Source organism: Heptranchias perlo, unplaced genomic scaffold (assembly GCF_035084215.1).
Source record: "Heptranchias perlo isolate sHepPer1 unplaced genomic scaffold, sHepPer1.hap1 HAP1_SCAFFOLD_308, whole genome shotgun sequence".
Taxonomy (NCBI): Eukaryota; Metazoa; Chordata; class Chondrichthyes; order Hexanchiformes; family Hexanchidae; genus Heptranchias; species Heptranchias perlo.
Genome location: NW_027139320.1, coordinates 67,059 through 89,558, shown reverse-complemented (window position 1 = coordinate 89,558; position 22,500 = coordinate 67,059). Strand labels below are relative to the sequence as shown.

Below are 22,500 nucleotides of genomic sequence, written 5' to 3'. Positions count from 1 at the left end.
TGTGTCTCTCTCTCTGTCTCCCCCTCTCGCTGTCTGTCTCTCTCTGTCTGTCTCGCTCTCTATCTCTCTCTCTGTCTCTATCTCTCTCCCCCTCTCTCTGTCTGTCTCTCTCACCCTTCTCTCTCTCTGTCTCTCTCACCCTTCTCTCTCTCTGTCTCTTTCTTCCTCTCTCCCTCTCTCTCTATCTCTGCCCCTCTGCCTCCCCCCCTCACTCTCTCTCTCTCTCCCCTTCTCTCTCTCTCTCCTTCTCTCTCTCTCTCCTTCTCTCTCTCTCTCTCCCCCCCTTCTCTCTCGCTTTCTCTCCCTCTCTCTCTCTCTCTCCCCTTCTCTCTCTCTCTCCTTCTCTCTCTCTCTCTCCCCCCCCCTTCTCTCTCGCTTTCTCTCCCTCTCTCTCTCTCTGCCCTTGTCCCTATCCCTCCCTCTCTTTCTCCCCTCTCTCCCCCTCTCCCTCCCCATTTCTCTCTTTTTCACCCTCTCTCTCTCCCCCTCTCGCTCTCTCTCCCTCTCTCCCTCTCCCCCCTCTCTCTCTCTCTCACCACCTCTCTCTTTTTCTCTCTCTCCCTCCCTCTCTCCCCCTCTCTCCCCTTCTCGCTCTTTTTCTCTCTCTCTCTCTCTCTCTCCCCTTCTCGCTCTTTTTGTCTCTCTCTCTCTCTCTCCTCCCCTCTCCCTCTCCCCCTCCCCTCCCCTCCCCCTCCCCCTCTCCCCCTCTCCCCCTCTTTCCCCCTCTCTCCCTCCCTCCCTCTCCCTCTTTCTCTCCTCCACCCCCGCCCCCTCTCCCTCTCCCCCTCCCCTCCCCCTCCCCCCTCTCCCTCTCCCCCTCTCCCCCTCTCTCCCCCTCTCTCCCTCCCTCCCTCTCCCCCTTTCTCTCCTCCACCTCCGCACCCCCTCTCTCTCTCTCTCTCCCCCTCCCTCCCTCTCTCTCTCCCCCTCTCCCCCCCTCTCTCCCTCCCTCCCTCTCCCTCTTTCTCTCCTCCACCCCCGCCCCCTCTCTCTCTCTCCATCTCCCTCTCCCTCTTTCTCTCCTCCACCCCCGCCCCCTCTCTCTCTCTCTCCCCCTCCCCTTCTCTCTCTCCGACCCAGGCCGCAGCAAAGGACGGCGGAGGACCTGGAGATGATTTTTGAGGAGTTGATTCATATTAAGGCCGTGTCCCACCTCTCCAGCACGGTACGCGATTAACCCTTACTCTTCCTTGCCACGAGCGAGCTGCCTCTGATGGGACAATCCCACTCAGTACCTTCCCGCCCTCTCCCATTCCTTTCCCAAACTCCCTCTGGGATCCCACCTCCAAAAAAAAAAAATCCCTCTTCCTCACTTGCGGGGCAAGGGATGCGACATGTTACCGACATCGTAAAACAAGTCGTAACTTTTCTGGCTCGAGACGAGTTCACAACGCCCACCTGACAGACTCCCAACTTTCAATTGGGAATTGGATAAATTCTTGAAGGGGAATAAATTTGGAGAGGTTTTGGGGGAAAGAGGAGTGGGAATGGGACTAATCGGAGAGCTCTTTCAAACGGCCAGCACAGTCACGATGGGCTGAATGGCCTCATTCTGTGCCGTATCTTTCGGTGGTTTGACGGCGCACCGGATCTGGTACACTCTCTCTCGCTTCCGAGTCAGAAGGTCATGGGTTCGAGCCCCCACTCCAGAGACTTGAGCACAAAATGCAGGCCGACCCTCCCCGGTGCAGTGCGGAGGGAGCGCCGCGCTGTCGGAGGGTCAGTACTGAGGGAGCGCCGCACTGTCGGAGGGTCAGTACTGAAGGAGCGCCGCACTGTCGGAGGGTCAGTACTGAGGGAGCGCCGCACTGTCGGAGGGTCAGTACTGAGGGAGCGCCGCACTGTCGGAGGGTCAGTACTGAGGGAGCGCCGCACTGTCGGAGGGTCAGTACTGAGGGAGCGCCGCACTGTCGGAGGTGACATCTTTCGGATCAGACGTTAACTCAACCACTCAATATCCTTTTTACAATATGGAGAATAGAACTGTGCACAGTGCTTCAAGTGTGGTCCAACCCAGGTATATGGAGACCAGAACTGTGCACAGTGCTCCGAGTGTGGTCTAACCCAGGTATATGGAGACCAGAACTGCGCACAGTGCTCCAAGTGTGGTCCAACCCAGGTATATGGAGACCAGAACTGTGCACAGTGCTCCGAGTGTGGTCTAACCCAGGTATATGGAGACCAGAACTGCGCACAGTGCTCCAAGTGTGGTCTAACCCAGGTATATGGAGACCAGAACTGTGCACAGTGCTCCAAGTGTGGTCTAACCAAGATATATGGAGACCAGAACTGCGCACAGTGCTCCGAGTGTGGCCTAACCAAGGTTCTATACAAGTTTAACATAAATTGTATACATTTCAATTCTATCCCTCCAGAAATGACCCCCAGTGCTTGATTTGCCATTTTTTATGTCCTTATTAACCTGCGTCGTTACTTTTAGTGATTTGTGTATCTGTACCCCCAGATCCCTCTGCCCCTCTACCTCATTTAGACTCTCATTATCCAAGCAGTGTGTGACCTCCTTATTCTCCCTAACAAAATGCACCATCTCACACTGATCAATGCTGAAATTCATTTCCCAATTTACACGCCCGTTCTGGAAGTTTATTACTGTCTTTTGTCGCAGTCTTCTCCATATTGACCTCACCCCTCGATTTGGCGTTGCCTGAGAGACCGGCTAATCACCGCTGGTCTTTTCGAAGGTTTTCAGCAAATCTGTCCCTCTAAACTTTGTCTCTTTCTGGCTTCAGGTGAAGAGACAGCTGGCAGCAGTGCTACGATTCGAGTCGCAGGAAAAGGCAGGAACCGTGTGTGAGTCCAGGACTCTCGGCAGACCCTTGTAATCGCACAGTGTTCGGGCAGCGGGAAAAGGCCATTAGCACCCAACGAGCTCTGTCGCTTTTATAGATCATTCCCACCAACCCATCTTCTCTCCAATCCCTCAATCCCTCCTACCCATCTTCTCTCAACCCTCAATCCCACCTACCCATCTCTCTCCAATCCCTCAATCCCTCCTACCCATCTTCTCTCCAATCCCTCAATCCCACCTACCCATCTTCTCTCCAATCCCTCAATCCCACCTACCCCATCTTCTCTCCAATCCCTCAATCCCACCTACCCATCTCTCTCCAATCCCTCAATCCCTCCAACCCATCTTCTCTCCAATCCCTCAATCCCACTTACCCATCTTCTCTCCAATCCCTCATCCCTCCTACCCATCTTTCTCCAATCCCTCAATCCCTCCAACCCACCTTCTCTCCAATCCCTCATCCCACCTACCCACCAACTCCCCAATCCCTCAATCCCTCCTAACCCACCTTCTCCCCAATCCCTCAATCCCACCTACCCATCTTCTATCCAATCCCTCAATCCCACCTACCCATCTCTCTCCAATCCCTCAATCCCACCTACCCACCTTCTCTCCAATCCCTCAATCCCACCTACCCATCTTCTCTCCAATCCCTCAATCCCACCTACCCATCTTCTCTCCAATCCCTCAATCCCTCCTACCCACCTTCTCCCAATCCCTCAATCCCACCTACCCACCTCCTCTCCAATCCCTCAATCCCCACCTACCCACCTCCTCTCCAATCCCTCAATCCCACCTACCCACCTCCTCTCCAATCCCTCAATCCCACCTACCCACCTTCTCTCCAATCCCTCAATCCCACCTACCCACCTTCTGCCCAATCCCTCAATCCCACCTACCCACCTTCTCACCAATCCCTCAATCCCACCGACCCACCTCCTCTCCAAACCCTCAATCCCACCGACACACCTCCTCTCCAATCCCTCAATCCCACCTACCCACCGTCTCTCCAATCCCTCAATCCCACCTACCCACTTTCTCTCCAATCCCTCAATCCCATCTACCCACCTTCTCTCCAATCCCTCAATCCCATCTACCCACCTTCTCCCCAATCCCTCAATCCCATCTACCCACTTTCTCTCCAATCCCTCAATCCCATCGACCCACCTTCTCTCCAATCCCTCAATCCCATCTACCCACCTTCTCCCCAATCCCTCAATCCCACCTACCCACCTTCTCTCCAATCCCTCAATCCCATCTACCCACCTTCTCCCCAATCCCTCAATCCCATCTACCCATCTTCTCTCCAATCCCTCAATCCCACCTACCCACTTTCTCTCCAATCCCTCAATCCCATCTACCCACCTTCTCCCCAATCCCTCAATCCCACCTACCCACTTTCTCTCCAATCCCTCAATCCCATCTACCCACCTTCTCTCCAATCCCTCAATCCCATCTACCCACCTTCTCCCCAATCCCTCAATCCCACCGACCCACCTTCTCTCCAATCCCTCAATCCCATCTACCCACCTTCTCTCCAATCCCTCAATCCCTCCTACCCACCTTCTCTCCAAACCCTCACTCCCTCCTACTCACCTTCTCCCCAATCCCACCTACCCACCTCCTCTCCAATCCCTCAATCCCACCTACCCACCTCCTCTCCAATCCCTCAATCCCACCGACCCACCTTCTCCACAATCCCTCAATCCCACCTACCCACCTCCTCTCCAATCCCTCAATCCCACCTACCCACCTCCTCTCCAATCCCTCAATCCCACCTACCCACCGTCTCTCCAATCCCTCAATCCCACCTACCCACCTCCTCTCCAAACCCTCAATCCCACCTACCCACCTCCTCTCCAACCCCTCAATCCCACCTACCCACCGTCTCTCCAATGCCTCAATCCCACCTACCCACCTCCTCTCCAAACCCTCAATCCCACCTACCCACCTCCTCTCCAATCCCTCAATCCCACCTACCCACCTTCTCCCCAATCCCTCAATCCCACCTACCCAGCTCCTCTCCAATCCCTCAATCCCACCTACTCTCCAATCCCTCAATCCCACCTACCCACCGTCTCTCCAATTCCTCAATCCAACCTACCCACCTCCTCTCCAATCCCTCAATCCCACCTGCCCACCGTCTCTCCAATCCCTCAATCCCACCTACCCACCTCCTCTCCAATCCCTCAATCCCACCTACCCACCTCCTCTCCAATCCCTCAATCCCACCTACCCACCGTCTCTCCAATCCCTCAATCCAACCTACCCACCTCCTCTCCAATCCCTCAATCCCACCTGCCCACCGTCTCTCCAATCCCTCAATCCCACCTACCCACTTTCTCTCCAATCCCTCAATCTCACCTACCCACCGTCTCTCCAATCCCTCAATCCAACCTACCCACCTCCTCTCCAATCCCTCAATCCCACCTGCCCACCGTCTCTCCAATCCCTCAATCCCACCTACCCACTTTCTCTCCAATCCCTCAATCCCACCTACCCACCTTCTCTCCAATCCCTCAATCCCACCTACCCACTTTCTCTCCAATCCCTCAATCCCTCCTACCCACCTTCTCTCCAATCCCTCAATCCCTCCTACCCACCTTCTCACCAATCCCTCAATCCCACCTACCCACCTTCTCTCCAATCCCTCAATCCCTCCTGGTGCAGTACTGAGGGAGCGCTGCACAGTCGGAGGGGCAGTACTGAGGGAGCGCCGCACTGTCGGAGGGGCAGTACTGAGGGAGCGCCGCACTGTCGGAGGGGCAGTACTGAGGGAGCGCTGCACAGTCGGAGGGTCAGTACTGAGGGAGCGCCGCACTGTCGGAGGGTCAGTACTGAGGGAGCGCCGCACTGTCGGAGGGTCAGTACTGAGGGAGCGCCGCACTGTCGGAGGGTCAGTACTGAGGGAGCGCCGCACTGTCGGAGGGCCAGTACTGAGGGAGTGCCGCACTGTCAGAGGGTCGGTACTGAGGGAGCGCCGCACTGTCGGAGGGTCAGTACTGAGGGAGCGCTGCACAGTCGGAGGGTCAGTACTGAGGGAGCGCCGCACTGTCGGAGGGTCAGTACTGAGGGATCGCTGCACTGTCGGAGGGTCGGTACTGAGGGAGCGCCGCACTGTCGGAGGGTCGGTACTGAGGGAGCGCCGCACTGTCGGAGGGTCAGTACTGAGGGAGCGCCGCACAGTCGGAGGGTCAGTACTGAGGGAGCGCCGCACTGTCGGAGGGTCGGTACTGAGGGAGCGCCGCACTGTCGGAGGGTCAGTACTGAGGGAGCGCCGCACTGTCGGAGGGTCAGTACTGAGGGAGCGCTGCACTGTCGGAGGGTCAGTACTGAGGGAGCGCCGCACTGTCGGAGGGTCGGTACTCAGGGAGCGCCGCACTGTCGGAGGGTCAGTACTGAGGGAGCGCTGCACTGTCGGAGGGTCAGTACTGAGGGAGCGCCGCACAGTCGGAGGGTCAGTACTGAGGGAGCGCTGCACTGTCGGAGGGGCAGTACTGAGGGAGCGCCGCACTGTCGGAGGGTCAGTACTGAGGGAGCGCCGCACTGTCGGAGGGTCAGTACCGAGGGAGCGCCGCACTGTCGGAGGGTCAGTACTGAGGGAGCGCCGCACTGTCGGAGGTGCCGTCTTTCGGATGAGACGTTAAACCGAGGCCCCGTCTGCCCCTCTCGGGTGGATGTAAAAGATCCCACGGCCACTATTTCGGAGAAGAGCAGGGGGGGGAGTTCTCCCCGGTGTCCTGGGGGCCGATATTTATCCCTCAACCAACATCACTAAAAAAAACAGATTATCTGGTCATTTATCACATCGCTGTTTGTGGGATCTTGCTGTGCGCAGATTGTCTGCCGCATTTCCTACGTTACAACAGTGACCGCACTTCAATAAAGTACTTCATTGTCTGTAAAGCGCTTTGGGACGTCCCGAGGTGGTGAAAGACGCTGTAGAAATGCAAATTCTTTCTTTCATTCTCTCTTTCTCTCTCTCTCACTCTCTCTCTTGCTGTCTCTCTCTCTTTCTCACTCTCTCTCTCTTTCTCTCTCTCTCTCGCTGTCTCTTTCTTTCTCTCTTTCTCACTCTCTCTTTCTCACTCTCTCTTTCTCACTCTCTCTTTCTCACTCTCTCTTTCTCACTCTCTCTCTCTCACTCTCTCTCTCTCTCGCTGTCTCTTTCTCACTCTCTCTTTCTCACTCTCTCTTTCTCACTCTCTCTTTCTCACTCTCTCTTTCTCACTCTCTCTCTCTCACTCTCTCTCTCTCACTCTTTCTCTCTCTCGCTGTCTCTTTCTCACTCTCTCTTTCTCACTCTCTCTTTCTCACTCTCTCTTTCTCACTCTCTCTTTCTCACTCTCTCTTTCTCACTCTCTCTTTCTCACTCTCTCTTTCTCACTCTCTCTTTCTCACTGTCTCTTTCTCACTGTCTCTTTCTCACTCTCTCTTTCTCACTCTCTCTCTTTCTCTCTCTCGCTGTCTCTCGCTGTCTCTTTCTTTCTCTCTTTCTCACTCTCTCTCTCTTTCTCTCTCTCTCTCTCTCGCTGTCTCTTTCTCACTCTCTCTTTCTCACTCTCTCTTTCTCTCTCTCTCTCTCTCTCGCTGTCTCTTTCTTTCTCTCTTTCTCACTCTCTCTCTCACTCTCACTCTCTTTCTCACTCTCTCTCTCTCTCTCTCTCTCTTTCTTGTGACTCCTGGTAAATAAACCCCTTGTTACCCTTTATTTGTCCCCTAGTGTTCAGTCAAGGAGAGAGGGGAACGTCCTGGTACATTATCTGGAAAGGATCTGTGAACGTCATCACACACAGGAAGGTACTGCCAACGACTGCCAGCTCCCTTCAATCTCGCCCTGACCTGCTGCTTTCCAGACAGTCTCACGGTTTCTCTTTGGGGTGCTAAACCCCCCTTTTCTTTCTTCTCCTCCCTCCCCCCATGAGATAAGTTGTCCCATGGTGGGGCGGGGGGTGGGGGCAGAGGTCCTGGGCTAGGGGGTGGTGGGATGGGCTCCTGCAACCTATCTAAAAGGGGTTAAATTCCGAGGACAGGTCGCACAGACCGGGCTCGTGTTCCCTCGAGTGTAGGAGATTAAGGGGTGATCTCATCGAGGGGTTTGAGATGATTAAAGGACTCGATAGGGTCGATAGAGAGAAACTATTTCCTCTGGTGGGGGGAGTCCAGAACAAGGTCGGGGGGGCGCAGAACCTTAAAATCAGAGCTCGGGCCGTTCAGGGGTGATGTCGGGAAGCATTTCTTCACACAAAGAGGGAGTGGGAATCTGGAACTCTCTCCCCCAAAAAAAGCTGTCGGGGCTGGGGGTCAATTGGAGCTTTCAAGACTGAGATCGATAGATTTTTGTTGGGTATCGAGGGATAGGGAACAAATGGGGTTAAGATACAGATCAGCCATGATCTGATTGAATGGCGGAACAGGCTCGAGAGGGGCTGAACGGCCTCCTCCTGTTCCTGTGTAACAGCCTCGAGGGGCTGAACGGCCTCCTCCTGTTCCTGTGTAACAGTCTCGAGGGGCTGAACGGCCTCCTCCTGTTCCTGTGTAACAGCCTCGAGGGGGCTGAACGGCCTCCTCCTGTCCCTGTGTAACAGTCTCGAGGGGCTGAACGGCCTCCTCCTGTTCCTGTGTAACAGCCTCGAGGGGCTGAACGGCCTCCTCCTGTTCCTGTGTAACAGTCTCAAGGGGCTGAACGGCCTCCTCCTGCTCCTGTGTAACAGTCTCGAGGGGCTGAACGGCCTCCTCCTGTTCCTGTGTAACAGTCTCGAGGGGCTGAACGGCCTCCTCCTGTTCCTGTGCAACAGTCTCGAGGGGCTGAACGGCCTCCTCCTGTCCCTGTGCAACAGGCTCGAGGGGCTGAACGGCCTCCTCCTGTCCCTGTGCAACAGTCTCGAGGGGCTGAACGGCCGTCTTCTGGAACTGCCGGGTAGCTGGTTATTGATCCAACACAGTGGCTCACTTCAGCGAGGGGTTAAGAGTTGGGGTGCGAACTGGGACTGTTGCCCCCTTTTTCCCCCGCCCCCCCCCCTCCGGTCACCCCCACTCTCCCGCACCCCCATCCTCTGAACGAGGAACTCCCCCCAACCCCCCCCGAAGCGAAGCGAAGCGAAGCCGGGGAGCACCTCGCACGAGTGCGACTAACAGGTGACGGTGACCTCTGTGCCTCGCAGGGACTCGTGACGACCTTGCAGGAGGGAGACGATTTCGGGGAGCTGGCACTGGTGAACGAGGCCCCTCGCACGGCCACCATCATCCTCCACGAGGACAACTGCCACTTCCTGCGAGTGGACAAGGAGGATTTCAACCGGATACTGCGGGTGAGCAGACGTCCCTCGCCCGCCATCGCTGCCCTCAAATCTCGCCCCCCGTGACGTGTGCGTCAGGACGTGGGCTTAGTGGGTATCTCTCTCGCCTCTGAGTCAGAAGGTCGTGCGTTCGAGCCCCCACTCCGGAGACTCGAGCCCCGTAATCCAGGCCCACGCTCCCTGGCGCCAGTGCCGAGGGAGCGCCGCGCCGTCGGAGGGTCGGCGCCGAGGGAGCGCCGCGCCGTCGGAGGGGCGGCGCCGAGGGAGCGCCGCGCCGTCGGAGGGTCGGCGCCGAGGGAGCGCCGCGCCGTCGGAGGGTCGGCGCCGAGGGAGCGCCGCGCCGTCGGAGGGTCGGTGCCGAGGGAGCGCCGCGCTGTCGGAGGGTCAGTACTGAGGGAGCGCCGCACTGTCGGAGGGTCGGTACCGAGGGAGCGCCGCACTGTCGGAGGGTCGGTACTGAGGGAGCGCCGCACTGTCGGAGGGTCAGTACTGAGGGAGCGCCGCACTGTCGGAGGGTCGGTACAGAGGGAGCGCCGCACTGTCGGAGGGTCGGTACTGAGGGAGCGCCGCACTGTCGGAGGGTCAGTACTGAGGGAGCGCCGCACTGTCGGAGGGTCGGTACTGAGGGAGCGCCGCACTGTCGGAGAGGAGATCTCATTGAAACAGACAAGATTCTGAGGGGACTCGATGGGGTAGATGCTGAGAGGATGCTACCCCTCATGGGGGGAATCTAAAACTAGGGGGCACAGTCTCAGAATGAGGGGTCGCCCGTTTAAGACGGAAATGAGGAGGAATTTCTTCTCCCAGAGGGTCGCGAATCTTTGGGATTCTTTCCCCCAAAAAGCCATGGAGGCCGAGTCATTGAATACGTACAAGGCTGAGTCGGACAAACTTTTGATCAGCGAGGGAGTCAAAGGATAGGGGGAAAGGGCAGGAAAGTGGAGTTGAGGTCGAAGATCAGATCAGCCACTAAACGGCGGAGCAGGCTCGAGGGGCCGAATGGCCTACTCCTGCTCCTATCTCCGATGGTCTTTGGGGATTCGGGAGGCGAGTCGCCCGGCCTCTGACCTGCTCCGGTGACCATCGCCTTTACGCGGCTGGTCCGTGTACGTCTCCCTCGTCCGCGCCGCCTCCCGCCCTCCGATGCTGACTCGGAGCTTGCTGCCTTCTCCCGCAGGACGTGGAGGCCAACACCGTCCACCTGAAGGAACACGGGAAAGATGTCCTGGTCCTGGAGAAGAATTCCCAAGGAGGCGTCGCTCCCGGTCCGGGAGTCTCGCCGGCCAGTTACAAGTAAGCTTTCAATCCTCCCAGTTTTGCTCGGGTCTCTCCCCAGCCCCGATCCCCGACATCCAACACCCTACACGCACACGCACACGCATACCCACACACACACACGCACACGCATACCCACACACACACACGCACACACATACCCACACACACACACGCACATGCATACCCACACACGCACACGCATACCCACACACACACGCACACGCATACCCACACACACACACGCACACGCATACCCACACACACACACGCACACGCATACCCACACACACACACGCACACGCATACCCACACACACACGCGCACACGCATACCCACACACACACGCGCACATGCATACCCACACACATGCACACACATACAGGCACACGTGCACACATACATGCATACGCACACCGACGTACACGTGCACACGCATACCCACACGAACACGTACACACGCACGCACGCACACCCGCTTACATACGTTCACACACGCGCGTACACATGCACACTCATACGCACATGCACACATACGTGCACGCACACACATGCGCGCGCAGATCTGCACACACACACACATACATACCCGCACACGCGTACACACGCACACACATGCCCGCGCAGACCTGCACGTACACACGTGTACACGTGTATCAGTGTCATTTAAATTAATAGCCCTACGCCACCGTACCCCTTTGTGGGGCTGAACCCCGGCCGTCAGATGGCGGGGAGCCAGAGAACCGGATCGGGCCTCAAATGCCGCGGCCCCGCGCGATGATTAACTCGCCTCTCCTCTCGCCTCTCCTGACACAGGTACACCGTGATGTACGGCACGCCGGAGAAAATCCTCGAGTATCTACTGGAGACCATTGGCTTAGACTCGATCTACAATGACCCAACAGGTAGAGGAGAACGGAACTCTGAAACGAGGGCATGTCCCGGGCAATGGAATCATACAGCACGGAAAGAGGCCGTTCGGCCCATCGCGCCCGTGCCGGCTCTTTGTAAGAGCTGTCCGATTAGACCCACTCCCCACCCACCCCACCCCCTGCTCTTTCCCAACTGCAAATTTCGAGTATTTCTCCGATTCCCCCTTTTGAAAGTTATTATTGAATCTGCTCCCACCGTCCTTTCAGGCAGCGCGTTCCAGATCATCACAACTCGCTGAGTAAAAAAAACATTCTCCTCGTCTCCCCCCCCTCTCTGGTTCTTTCCCCAATTATCTTAAATCTGTGTCCTCTGGTTACCGACCCTCCTGCCAGTGGAAACAGTCTCTCCCCATCGACTCGATCAAAACCCCCTCATGATTTTGATCACCTCTATTAAATCTCCCCCTTAACCTTCTCTGCTCTAAGGAGAACAATCCCAGCTTCTCCGGTCTCTCCGCACAACTGAAGTCCCTCATCCCCGGGACCATTCTGGTAAATCTCCTCCGCACCCTCTCCGAGGGCCTGACCATCCTTCCTAAAGTACGGTGCCCAGAATTGGACCCAATACTCCAGCTGAGGCCTGACCAGTGATTTATAAAGGGTTTAGCATAACTCCCTTGCTTTTGTACTCTATGCCTGTGTTTATAGAATCATAGAAAGGTTATAGCATGGTGTGAGGCCATTCGGCCCATCAAGTCCGCGCCGGCTCTATTAATGGTGAGAAGGTGGGATTGGGGGATGGGGGGAGAAGGTGGGATTGGGGGATGGGGGGAGAAGGTGGGATTGGGGGATGGGGGGAGAAGGTGGGATTGGGGGATGGGGGAGAAGGTGGGATTGAGGGATATGGGGAGTAGGTGGGATTGGGGGAAATGGGGAGAAGGTGGGATTGGGGGATATGGGGAGAAGGTGGGATTGGGGGATGGGGGGAGAAGGTGGGATTGGGGGATGGGGGGAGAAGGTGGGATTGGGGGATATGGGGACTAATTGGGGATTGAGGGATATGGGGAGAAGGTGGGATTGGGGGATGGGGGGAGAAGGTGGGATTGGGGGATATGGGGACTAATTGGGGATTGAGGGATATGGGGAGAAGGTGGAGATTGGGGGATATGGGGAGTGGGTGGGATTGGGGGATGGGGGGGAGAAGGTGGAGATTGGGGGATATGGGGAGTGGGTGGGATTGGGGGATGGGGGGAGAAGGTGGGATTGGGGGATATGGGGAGTGGGTGGGATTGGGGGATGGGGGGGAGAAGGTGGGATTGGGGGATATGGGGAGTGGGTGGGATTGGGGGATGGGGGGAGAAGGTGGGATTGGGGGATGTGGGGAGTATGTGGGATTGGGGGATGGGGGAGAAGGTGGGATTGGGGGATGTGGGGAGTATGTGGGATTGGGGGATGGGGGAGAAGGTGGGATTGGGGGATGTGGGGAGAAGGTGGGATTGGGGGAGAAGGTGGGATTGGGGGATGTGGGGAGAAGGTGGGATTGGGGGATGGGGGGAGAAGGTGGGATTGGGGGATGGGGGAGAAGGTGGGATTGGGGGATGTGGGGAGAAGGTGGGATTGGGGGATGGGGGAGAAGGTGGGATTGGGGGATGTGGGGAGAAGGTGGGATTGGGGGATGGGGGGAGAAGGTGGGATTGGGGGATGGGGGGAGAAGGTGGGATTGGGGGATGGGGGAGAAGGTGGGATTGGGGGATGGGGGAGAAGGTGGGATTGGGGGATGTGGGGAGAAGGTGGGATTGGGGGATGGGGGGAGAAGGTGGGATTGGGGGATGGGGGAGAAGGTGGGATTGGGGGATGGGGGGAGTAGGTGGGATTGGGGGATGTGGGGAGTAGGTGGGATTGGGGGATGGGGGGAGAAGGTGGGATTGGGGGCTGTGGGGAGAAGGTGGGGATTTCCCTTCGATAAAGATTTTGATGCATGTTCCTTTGCTTTGTCCTGCAGATAGTTTTCTGGGTGACTTCCTCCTGCTGCATTCTGTCTTCATGCCAACAGCCCAACTCCACGCTGCTCTCTTAAACCAATATCCTTTTCATTTGAGAATGTGAAATTACGACACTCAACATTGGAAATACACAACAGGACCTTCAGTGCCGCACGAGTCAGCTTGGCTCAGTGGGTAGCACTCCCTCTCGGCTCTGAGTTAGACGATCGTGGGTTCGAGCCCCCACTCCAGAGTCTCGAGCCCCGTAATCCAGGCCGACACTCCCAGTGCAGAACTGAGGGAGCGCCGCACTGTCGGAGGGTCGATACTGAGGGAGCCCCGCACTGTCGGAGGGTCGGTACTGAGGGAGCGCCACACTGTCGGAGGGTCGGTACTGAGGGAGCGCCGCACTGTGGGAGGGTCAGTACTGAGGGAGCCCCGCACTGTCGGAGGGTCGGTACTGAGGGAGCCCCGCACTGTCGGAGGGTCGGTACTGAGGGAGCGCCGCACTGTGGGAGGGTCAGTACTGAGGGAGCCCCGCACTGTCGGAGGGTCGGTACTGAGGGAGCGCCACACTGTCGGAGGGTCGGTACTGAGGGAGCCCCGCACTGTCGGAGGGTCAGTACTGAGGGAGCGCCGCACTGTCGGAGGGTCAGTACTGAGGGAGCACCGCACTGTCGGAGGGTCGGTACTGAGGGAGCGCCGCACTGTCGGAGGGGCAGTACTGAGGGAGCGCCGCACTGTCGGAGGGTCGGTACTGAGGGAGCGCCGCACTGTCGGAGGGTCGGTACTGAGGGAGCGCCGCACTGTCGGAGGGTCAGTACTGAGGGAGCGCCGCACTGTCGGAGGGTCAGTACTGAGGGAGCGCCGCACTGTCGGAGGGTCAGTACTGAGGGAGCGCCGCACTGTCGGAGGGTCAGTACTGAGGGAGCGCCGCACTGTCGGAGGGGCAGTACTGAGGGAGCGCCGCACTGTCGGAGGGTCGGTACTGAGGGAGCGCCGCACTGTCGGAGGGTCGGTACTGAGGGAGCGCCGCACTGTCGGAGGGTCGGTACTGAGGGAGCGCCGCACTGTCGGAGGGTCGGTACTGAGGGAGCGCCGCACTGTCGGAGGGTCAGTACTGAGGGAGCGCCGCACTGTCGGAGGGTCGGTACTGAGGGAGCGCCGCACTGTCGGAGGGTCGGTACTGAGGGAGCGCCGCACTGTCGGAGGGTCGGTACTGAGGGAGCGCCGCACTGTCGGAGGTGCCGTCTTTCGGATGAGACGTTAAACCGAGGCCCCGTCTGCCCCTCTCGGGTGGGCGTAAAAGATCCCACGGCCACTATTTCGAAGAAGAGCAGGGGGGAGTTCTCCCCGGTGTCCTGGGGGCCGATATTTATCCCTCAACCAACATCATGAAAAAAAAAACACAGATTATCTGGTCATTTAATTGCTGTTTGTGGGATCTTGCTGTGCGCAGATTGTCTGCCGCGTTCCCTACATTACAACAGCGACCGCACTTCAAAAAATAAAGTGCTTCATCGGCTGTAAAACGCTCTGGGACGTCCCGAGGGGGCGAAAGGGGCCGGGTATAAAACGCAAGATTCTTTTTTTACGTTATTGAGTCTCTCCAACCCCCCACCCCGCCACGAGTAATAATAAATCTTTTAGCGGCGGGCAGGCGGGGGAGGGGGGGACGACTCCGCTTGGGCCCCGCGTCAGATTCCTTGACGGCCTCTCACCTACGGGGCCGAGCCCAGCGAGGGGTCAGAGACGGAGAGGGAGGCCTACTCCCTCGCCAAGAGGCAGAAGATCGTCCACCTCGTCACCCAGTGGGTGAGGCTGTTTGGGAGGGAGCTTCGGGACGACCTCCCGGCCGCAAAGCTCCTGGAGGTAAGGCCGGGACCAACGAGCGAGAGCGCGCGCACGCGGGGGGTGGAAGCCGACGGAGGGGGGTCGCGGGAGAATCGAGACTGCCCAGCGGTCAGGACGGCCGACGCATCGTCACTTATAGACTTCCTGCACACCTCCCTGTAATCTCCGGGGACGGCCAATAAACCCCAGGGCCAATAATTACCTCGGATTATATGGAACGTACAGCGGACAAACAGGCCGTTCGGCCCGTCTGGTCCGTGCTGGCCTTTATGCTCCACATGAGCCTCCTCCCTCCCTGCTTCATCTCACCCCTATCAGCATATCCTTCTATTCCTTTCTCCCTCATGTGTTTATCCGGCTTCCCCTTAAATCCATCTCCGCTATTCCCGGGGATGAGGGGGTGGACGTACGAGGAGAGGTTGAGTAGATTGGGACTCTACTCATTGGAGTTCAGAAGAATGAGAGGCGATCTTATTGAAACATGTAAGATTGTGAAGGGGCTCGATCGGGTGGATGCGGTGAGGATGTTCCCAAGGATGGGTGAAACTAGAACGAGGGGGCATAATCTTAGAATAAGGGGCTGCTCTTTCAAAACTGAGATGAGGAGAAACTTCTTCACTCAGAGGGTGGTAGGTCTGTGGAATTTGCTGCCCCAGGAAGCTACATCATTAAATAAATTTAGAACAGAAATAGACAGTTTCCTAGAAGTAAAGGGAATTAGGGGTTACGGGGAGCGGGCAGGAAATTGGAGATGAATTTAGATTTGAGGTTAGGATCAGATCGGCCGCGATCTTATTGAACGGCGGGGCAGGCTCGAGGGGCCGATTGGCCTCCTCCTGCTCCTATTTCTTATGTTCTTATTCACCCCGACCACTCCATGTGGGAGTGAGTTCCACATTCTCACCGCTCTCTGGGTGAAGAAGTTTCTCCTGAATTCCCGATTGGATTTATTATTGGCCGGCGCGGACACGATGGGCCGAAGGGCCTCTATCCGTGCTGTATAACTCTATTGGTGACTATCTAATATTTATGGCCCCCTAGTTCTGATCTCCCCCCACAAGTGGAAACATCTTCTCTACGTCTACCCTATCGAACCCCTTCACAATTTTAAAGACCTCTATCAGGGTCACCCCTCCGCCTTCTCTTTTCTAGAGAGAAGACCCCCAGTCTGTTCAGCCTTTCCTGATCGTTATAACCTCTCAGTTCTGGTATCGTCCCAGTAAATCTTTTTTTCCAGCTCACGGTCTTATGTGGCCACGATGTGGGTCCAGCAGTTCCCCAGTCCCCGCCCCTCGTGAGTCTCTCACCTCTCCGTGTTCCTTTATTCTTTCCACAAGGAGTTGGAGATGACGGTTTCGAAGGATTCACGGCTGAGTGACGCACTGAAGGAGGAGACTGCAGATCGGAAGAAAAGCAAGAGGTAGGTGCAGGGGGGGCTGTCGCACGGGTTAGAGGGCAACCCGCTGTCGGAGGGTCGGTACTGAGGGAGCGCCGCACGGTCGGAGGGTCAGTACTGAGGGAGCGCCGCACTGTCGGAGGGTCGGTACTGAGGGAGCGCCGCACGGTCGGAGGGTCGGTACTGAGGGAGCGCCGCACGGTCGGAGGGTCGGTACTGAGGGAGCGCCGCACTGTCGGAGGGTCGGTACTGAGGGAGCGCCGCACTGTCGGAGGGTCGGTACTGAGGGAGCGCCGCACTGTCGGAGGGTCAGTACTGAGGGAGCGCCGCGCTGTCGGAGGGTCGGTACTGAGGGAGCGCCGCACTGTCGGAGGGTCGGTACTGAGGGAGCGCCGCACTGTCGGAGGGTCGGTACTGAGGGAGCGCCGCACTGTCGGAGGGTCGGTACTGAGGGAGCGCCGCACGGTCGGAGGGTCAGTACTGAGGGAGTGCTGCACTGTCGGAGGGTCGGTACTGAGGGAGCGCCGCACTGTCGGAGGGTCGGTACTGAGGGAGTGCTGCACTGTCAGAGGGTCAGTACTGAGGGAGCGCCGCACTGTCGGAGGGTCGGTACTGAGGGAGCGCCGCACGGTCGGAGGGTCAGTACTGAGGGAGTGCTGCACTGTCAGAGGGTCAGTACTGAGGGAGCGCCGCACTGTCGGAGGGTCGGTACTGAGGGAGCGCCGCACTGTCGGAGGGTCGGTACTGAGGGAGCGCCGCACTGTCGGAGGGTCGGTACTGAGGGAGCGCCGCCCTGTCGGAGGGTCGGTACTGAGGGAGCGCCGCACTGTCGGAGGGTCGGTACTGAGGGAGCGCCGCACTGTCGGAGGGTCAGTACTGAGGGAGCGCCGCACTGTCGGAGGGTCAGTACTGAGGGAGCGCCGCACTGTCGGAGGGTCAGTACTGAGGGAGCGCCGCACTGTCGGAGGGTCGGTACTGAGGGAGCGCCGCACTGTCGGAGGGTCAGTACTGAGGGAGCGCCGCACTGTGGGAGGGTCGGTACTGAGGGAGCGCCGCACTGTCGGAGGGTCGGTACTGAGGGAGCGCCGCACTGTCGGAGGGTCAGTACTGAGGGAGCGCCGCACTGTCGGAGGGTCGGTACTGAGGGAGCGCCGCACTGTCGGAGGGTCGGTACTGAGGGAGCGCCGCACTGTCGGAGGGGCGGTACTGAGGGAGCGCCGCACTGTCGGAGGGTCAGTACTGAGGGAGCGCCGCACTGTCGGAGGGTCAGTACTGAGGGAGCGCCGCACTGTCGGAGGGTCAGTACTGAGGGAGCGCCGCACTGTCGGAGGGTCGGTACTGAGGGAGCGCCGCACTGTCGGAGGGTCAGTACTGAGGGAGCGCCGCACTGTGGGAGGGTCGGTACTGAGGGAGCGCCGCACTGTCGGAGGGTCGGTACTGAGGGAGCGCCGCACTGTCGGAGGGTCGGTACTGAGGGAGCGCCGCACTGTCGGAGGGTCGGTACTGAGGGAGCGCCGCACTGTCGGAGGGTCGGTACTGAGGGAGCGCCGCACTGTCGGAGGGGCGGTACTGAGGGAGCGCCGCACTGTCGGAGGGTCAGTACTGAGGGAGCGCCGCACTGTCGGAGGGTCAGTACTGAGGGAGCGCCGCACTGTCGGAGGGTCAGTACTGAGGGAGCGCCGCACTGTCGGAGGGGCGGTACTGAGGGAGCGCCGCACTGTCGGAGGGTCGGTACTGAGGGAGCGCCGCACTGTCGGAGGGTCAGTACTGAGGGAGCGCCGCACTGTCGGAGGGTCAGTACTGAGGGAGCGCCGCACTGTCGGAGGGTCGGTACTGAGGGAGCGCCGCACTGTCGGAGGGTCGGTACTGAGGGAGCGCCGCACTGTCGGAGGGTCAGTACTGAGGGAGCGCCGCACGGTCGGAGGGTCGGTGCTGAGGGAGCGCCGCACTGTCGGAGGGTCGGTACTGAGGGAGCGCCGCACTGTCGGAGGGTCGGTACTGAGGGAGCGCCGCACTGTCGGAGGGTCGGTAGTGAGGGAGCGCCGCACTGTCGGAGGGTCGGTACTGAGGGAGCGCCGCACTGTCGGAGGGTCAGTACTGAGGGATCGCCGCACTGTCGGAGGGGCAGTACTGAGGGAGCGCCGCACTGTCGGAGGGTCAGTACTGAGCCCCAGCAGAGAGTCAGCACCTTTGATGGGAAACCCATGCTGCCTGAGAGTAAACTTGTTTCTTTGCCTTTTCAGTTCGACGGAGAACGGACCGAACACAACTCCACAAATGAAGGTGAGTGCCGACTGTCCGTGATTCCCCTTCGACAGGTCGATCGGGAGCAGGGATCATCATCACTGGCGCAGCATCGCACCGGTTATAACGTCAGGCAGCGTCAATCGGGAGTGTTTGATGGGACAGTGCAGAGGGAGCTTTACTCTGTATCTAACCCTGTACCTGCCCTGGGAGTGTTTGACGGGACAGTGTAGAGGGAGCTTTACTCTGTATCTAACCCTGTACCTGCCCTGGGAGTGTTTGATGGGACAGTGTAGAGGGAGCTTTACTCTGTATCTAACCCTGTACCTGACCCTGGGAGTGTTTGATGGGACAGTGTAGAGGGAGCTTTACTCTGTATCTAACCCTGTACCTGCCCTGGGAGTGTTTGATGGGACAGTGTAGAAGGCGCTTTACTCTGTATCTAACCCTGTACCTGCCCTGGGAGTGTTTGATGGGACAGTGTAGAGGGAGCTTTACTCTGTATCTAACCCTGTACCTGCCCTGGGAGTGTTTGATGGGACAGTGTAGAGGGAGCTTTACTCTGTATCTAACCCTGTACCTGCCCCTGAGAGTGTTTGATGGGACAGTGTAGAGGGAGCTTTACTCTGTATCTAACCCTGTACCTGCCCCTGGGAGTGTTTGATGGGACAGTGTGGAGGGAGCTTTACTCTGTGTCTAACCCTGTACCTGCCCTGGGAGTGTTTGATGGGACAGTGTAGAGGGAGCTTTACTCTGTATCTCACCCTGTACCTGCCCTGGGAGTGTTTGATGGGACAGTGTGGAGGGAGCTTTACTCTGTGTCTAACCCTGTACCTGCCCTGGTAGTGTTTGATGGGACAGTGTAGAGGGAGCTTTACTCTGTAACTAACTCTGTACCTGCCCTGGGAGTGTTTGATGGGACAGTGTAGAGGGAGCTTTACTCTGTATCTAACCCTGTACCTGCCCTGGGAGTGTTTGATGGGACAGTGTAGAGGGAGCTTTACTCTGTATCTAACCCTGTACCTGCCCTGGGAGTGTTTGATGGGACAGTGTAGAGGGAGCTTTACTCTGTATCTAACCCTGTACCTGCCCTGGGAGTGTTTGATGGGACAGTGTAGAGGGAACTTTACTCTGTATCTAACCCTGTACCTGCCCTGGGAGTGTTTGATGGAGACAGTGTAGAGGGAGCTTTACTCTGTATCTAACCCTGTACCTGACCCTGGGAGTGTTTGATGGGGCAGTGTGGAGGGAGCTTTACTCTGTATCTAACCCTGTACCTGCCCCTGAGAGTGTTTGATGGGACAGTGTAGAGGGAGCTTTACTCTGTATCTAACCCTGTACCTGCCCCTGGGAGTGTTTGATGGGACAGTGTGGAGGGAGCTTTACTCTGTGTCTAACCCTGTACCTGCCCTGGGAGTGTTTGATGGGACAGTGTAGAGGGAGCTTTACTCTGTATCTCACCCTGTACCTGCCCTGGGAGTGTTTGATGGGACAGTGTGGAGGGAGCTTTACTCTGTGTCTAACCCTGTACCTGCCCTGGGAGTGTTTGATGGGACAGTGTAGAGGGAGCTTTACTCTGTAACTAACTCTGTACCTGCCCTGGGAGTGTTTGATGGGACAGTGTAGAGGGAGCTTTACTCTGTATCTAACCCTGTACCTGCCCTGGGAGTGTTTGATGGGACAGTGTAGAGGGAGCTTTACTCTGTATCTAACCCTGTACCTGCCCTGGGAGTGTTTGATGGGACAGTGTAGAGGGAGCTTTACTCTGTATCTAACCCTGTACCTGCCCTGGGAGTGTTTGACGGGACAGTGTAGAGGGAGCTTTACTCTGTATCTAACCCTGTACCTGCCCTGGGAGTGTTTGACGGGACAGTGTAGAGGGAGCTTTACTCTGTATCTAACCCTGTACCTGCCCTGGGAGTGTTTGATGAGACAGTGTAGAGGGAGCTTTACTCTGTATCTAACCCTGTACCTGCCCTGGGAGTGTTTGATGGGACAGTGTGGAGGGAGCTTTACTCTGTATCTAACCCTGTACCTGCCCCTGAGAGTGTTTGATGGGACAGTGTAGAGGGAGCTTTACTCTGTATCTAACCCTGTACCTGCCCTGGGAGTGTTTGATGGGACAGTGTGGAGGGAGCTTTACTCTGTGTCTAACCCTGTACCTGCCCTGGGAGTGTTTGATGGGACAGTGTCGAGGGAGCTTTACTCTGTATCTAACCCTGTACCTGCCCTGGGAGTGTTTGATGGGACAGTGTAGAGGGAGCTTTACTCTGTATCTAACCCTGTACCTGCCCTGGGAGTGTTTGATGGGACAGTGTAGAGGGAGCTTTACTCTGTATCTAACCCGTGCTGTACCTGCCCTGGGAGTGTTTGATGGGACAGTGTAGAGGGAGCTTTACTCTGTATCTAACCCTGTACCTGCCCTGGGAGTGTTTGATGGGACAGTGTAGAGGGAGCTTTACTCTGTATCTAACCCTGTACCTGACCCTGGGAGTGTTTGACGGGACAGTGTAGAGGGAGCTTTACTCTGTATCTAACCCTGTACCTGACCCTGGGAGTGTTTGATGGGACAGTGTAGAGGGAGCTTTACTCTGTATCTAACCCTGTACCTGCCCTGGGAGTGTTTGATGGGACAGTGTAGAGGGAGCTTTACTCTGTATCTAACCCTGTACCTGCCCTGGGAGTGTTTGATGGGACAGTGTAGAGGGAGCTTTACTCTGTATCTAACCCTGTACCTGCCCTGGGAGTGTTTGATGGGACAGTGTAGAGGGAGCTTTACTCTGTATCTAACCCGTGCTGTACCTGCCCTGGGAGTGTTTGATGGGACAGTGTAGAGGGAGCTTTACTCTGTATCTAACCCTGTACCTGCCCTGGGAGTGTTTGATGGGACAGTGTAGAGGGAGCTTTACTCTGTATCTAACCCTGTACCTGCCGTGGGAGTGTTTGATGGGACAGTGTAGAGGGAGCTTTACTCTGTATCTAACCCGTGCTGTACCTGCCCTGGGAGTGTTTGATGGGACAGTGTCGAGGGAGCTTTACTCTGTATCTAACCCGTGCTGTACCTGCCCTTGGTTTGGATTGGATTGAGGGGGGTTGGGAGGGATTGGGGTGGATTGAAGGGGATTGGTTTGGGGGATTGGATTGGGGGATTGGATTGGAGGGATTGGATTGGGGGGATTGGATTGGGGGATTGGATTGGGGGATTGGATTGAGGGGATTGGATTGGGGGATTGGATTGGGGGGATTGGATTGGGGATTGGATTGGGGGATTGGATTGGGGGATTGGATTGGGGGATTGGATTGGGGGATTGGATTGGGGGGATTGATTGGAGGGATTGGATTGGGGGATTGGATTGGGGGATTGGATTGGGTGATTGGATTGGGGGATTGGATTGGGGGATTGGATTGGGGGATTGGATTGGGGGATTGGATTGGGGGATTGGATTGGGGGGATTGGATTGGGGGGATTGGATTGGGGGATTGGATTGGGGGGATTGGATTGGGGATTGGATTGGGGGATTGGATTGGGGGGATTGGATTGGGGGGATTGGATTGGGGGATTGGATTGAGGGGATTGGATTGGGGGATTGGATTGGGGATTGGATTGGGGGGATTGGATTGGGGGATTGGATTGAGGGGATTGGATTGGGGGATTGGATTGGGGGGATTGGATTGGGGGATTGGATTGGGGGATTGGATTGGGGGGCATTGGATTGGGGGATTGGATTGAGGGGATTGGATTGGGGATTGGATTGGGGGGATTGGATTA

The 22,500-nt window shown here is 57.4% G+C and overlaps 1 protein-coding gene across 1 annotated transcript in view; it reads left to right on the top strand.

Moving 5' to 3' along the window:
* The window catches only part of LOC137311219 (rap guanine nucleotide exchange factor 3-like), a 56,417-nt gene extending 37,626 nt beyond the window's left edge, over positions 1-18,791 (top strand). The window contains exons 6-15 of the mRNA XM_067978538.1: positions 1,081-1,165; positions 2,751-2,811; positions 7,533-7,609; positions 8,974-9,120; positions 10,286-10,401; positions 11,200-11,288; positions 13,258-13,336; positions 14,959-15,109; positions 16,429-16,511; positions 18,731-18,791. Coding sequence (XP_067834639.1) covers positions 1,081-1,165; positions 2,751-2,811; positions 7,533-7,609; positions 8,974-9,120; positions 10,286-10,401; positions 11,200-11,288; positions 13,258-13,336; positions 14,959-15,109; positions 16,429-16,511; positions 18,731-18,791 — 949 coding nt within the window. The remainder of the gene's footprint in view (positions 1-1,080; positions 1,166-2,750; positions 2,812-7,532; positions 7,610-8,973; positions 9,121-10,285; positions 10,402-11,199; positions 11,289-13,257; positions 13,337-14,958; positions 15,110-16,428; positions 16,512-18,730) is intronic.
* The last annotated feature ends 3,709 nt before the right edge of the window (positions 18,792-22,500 follow it).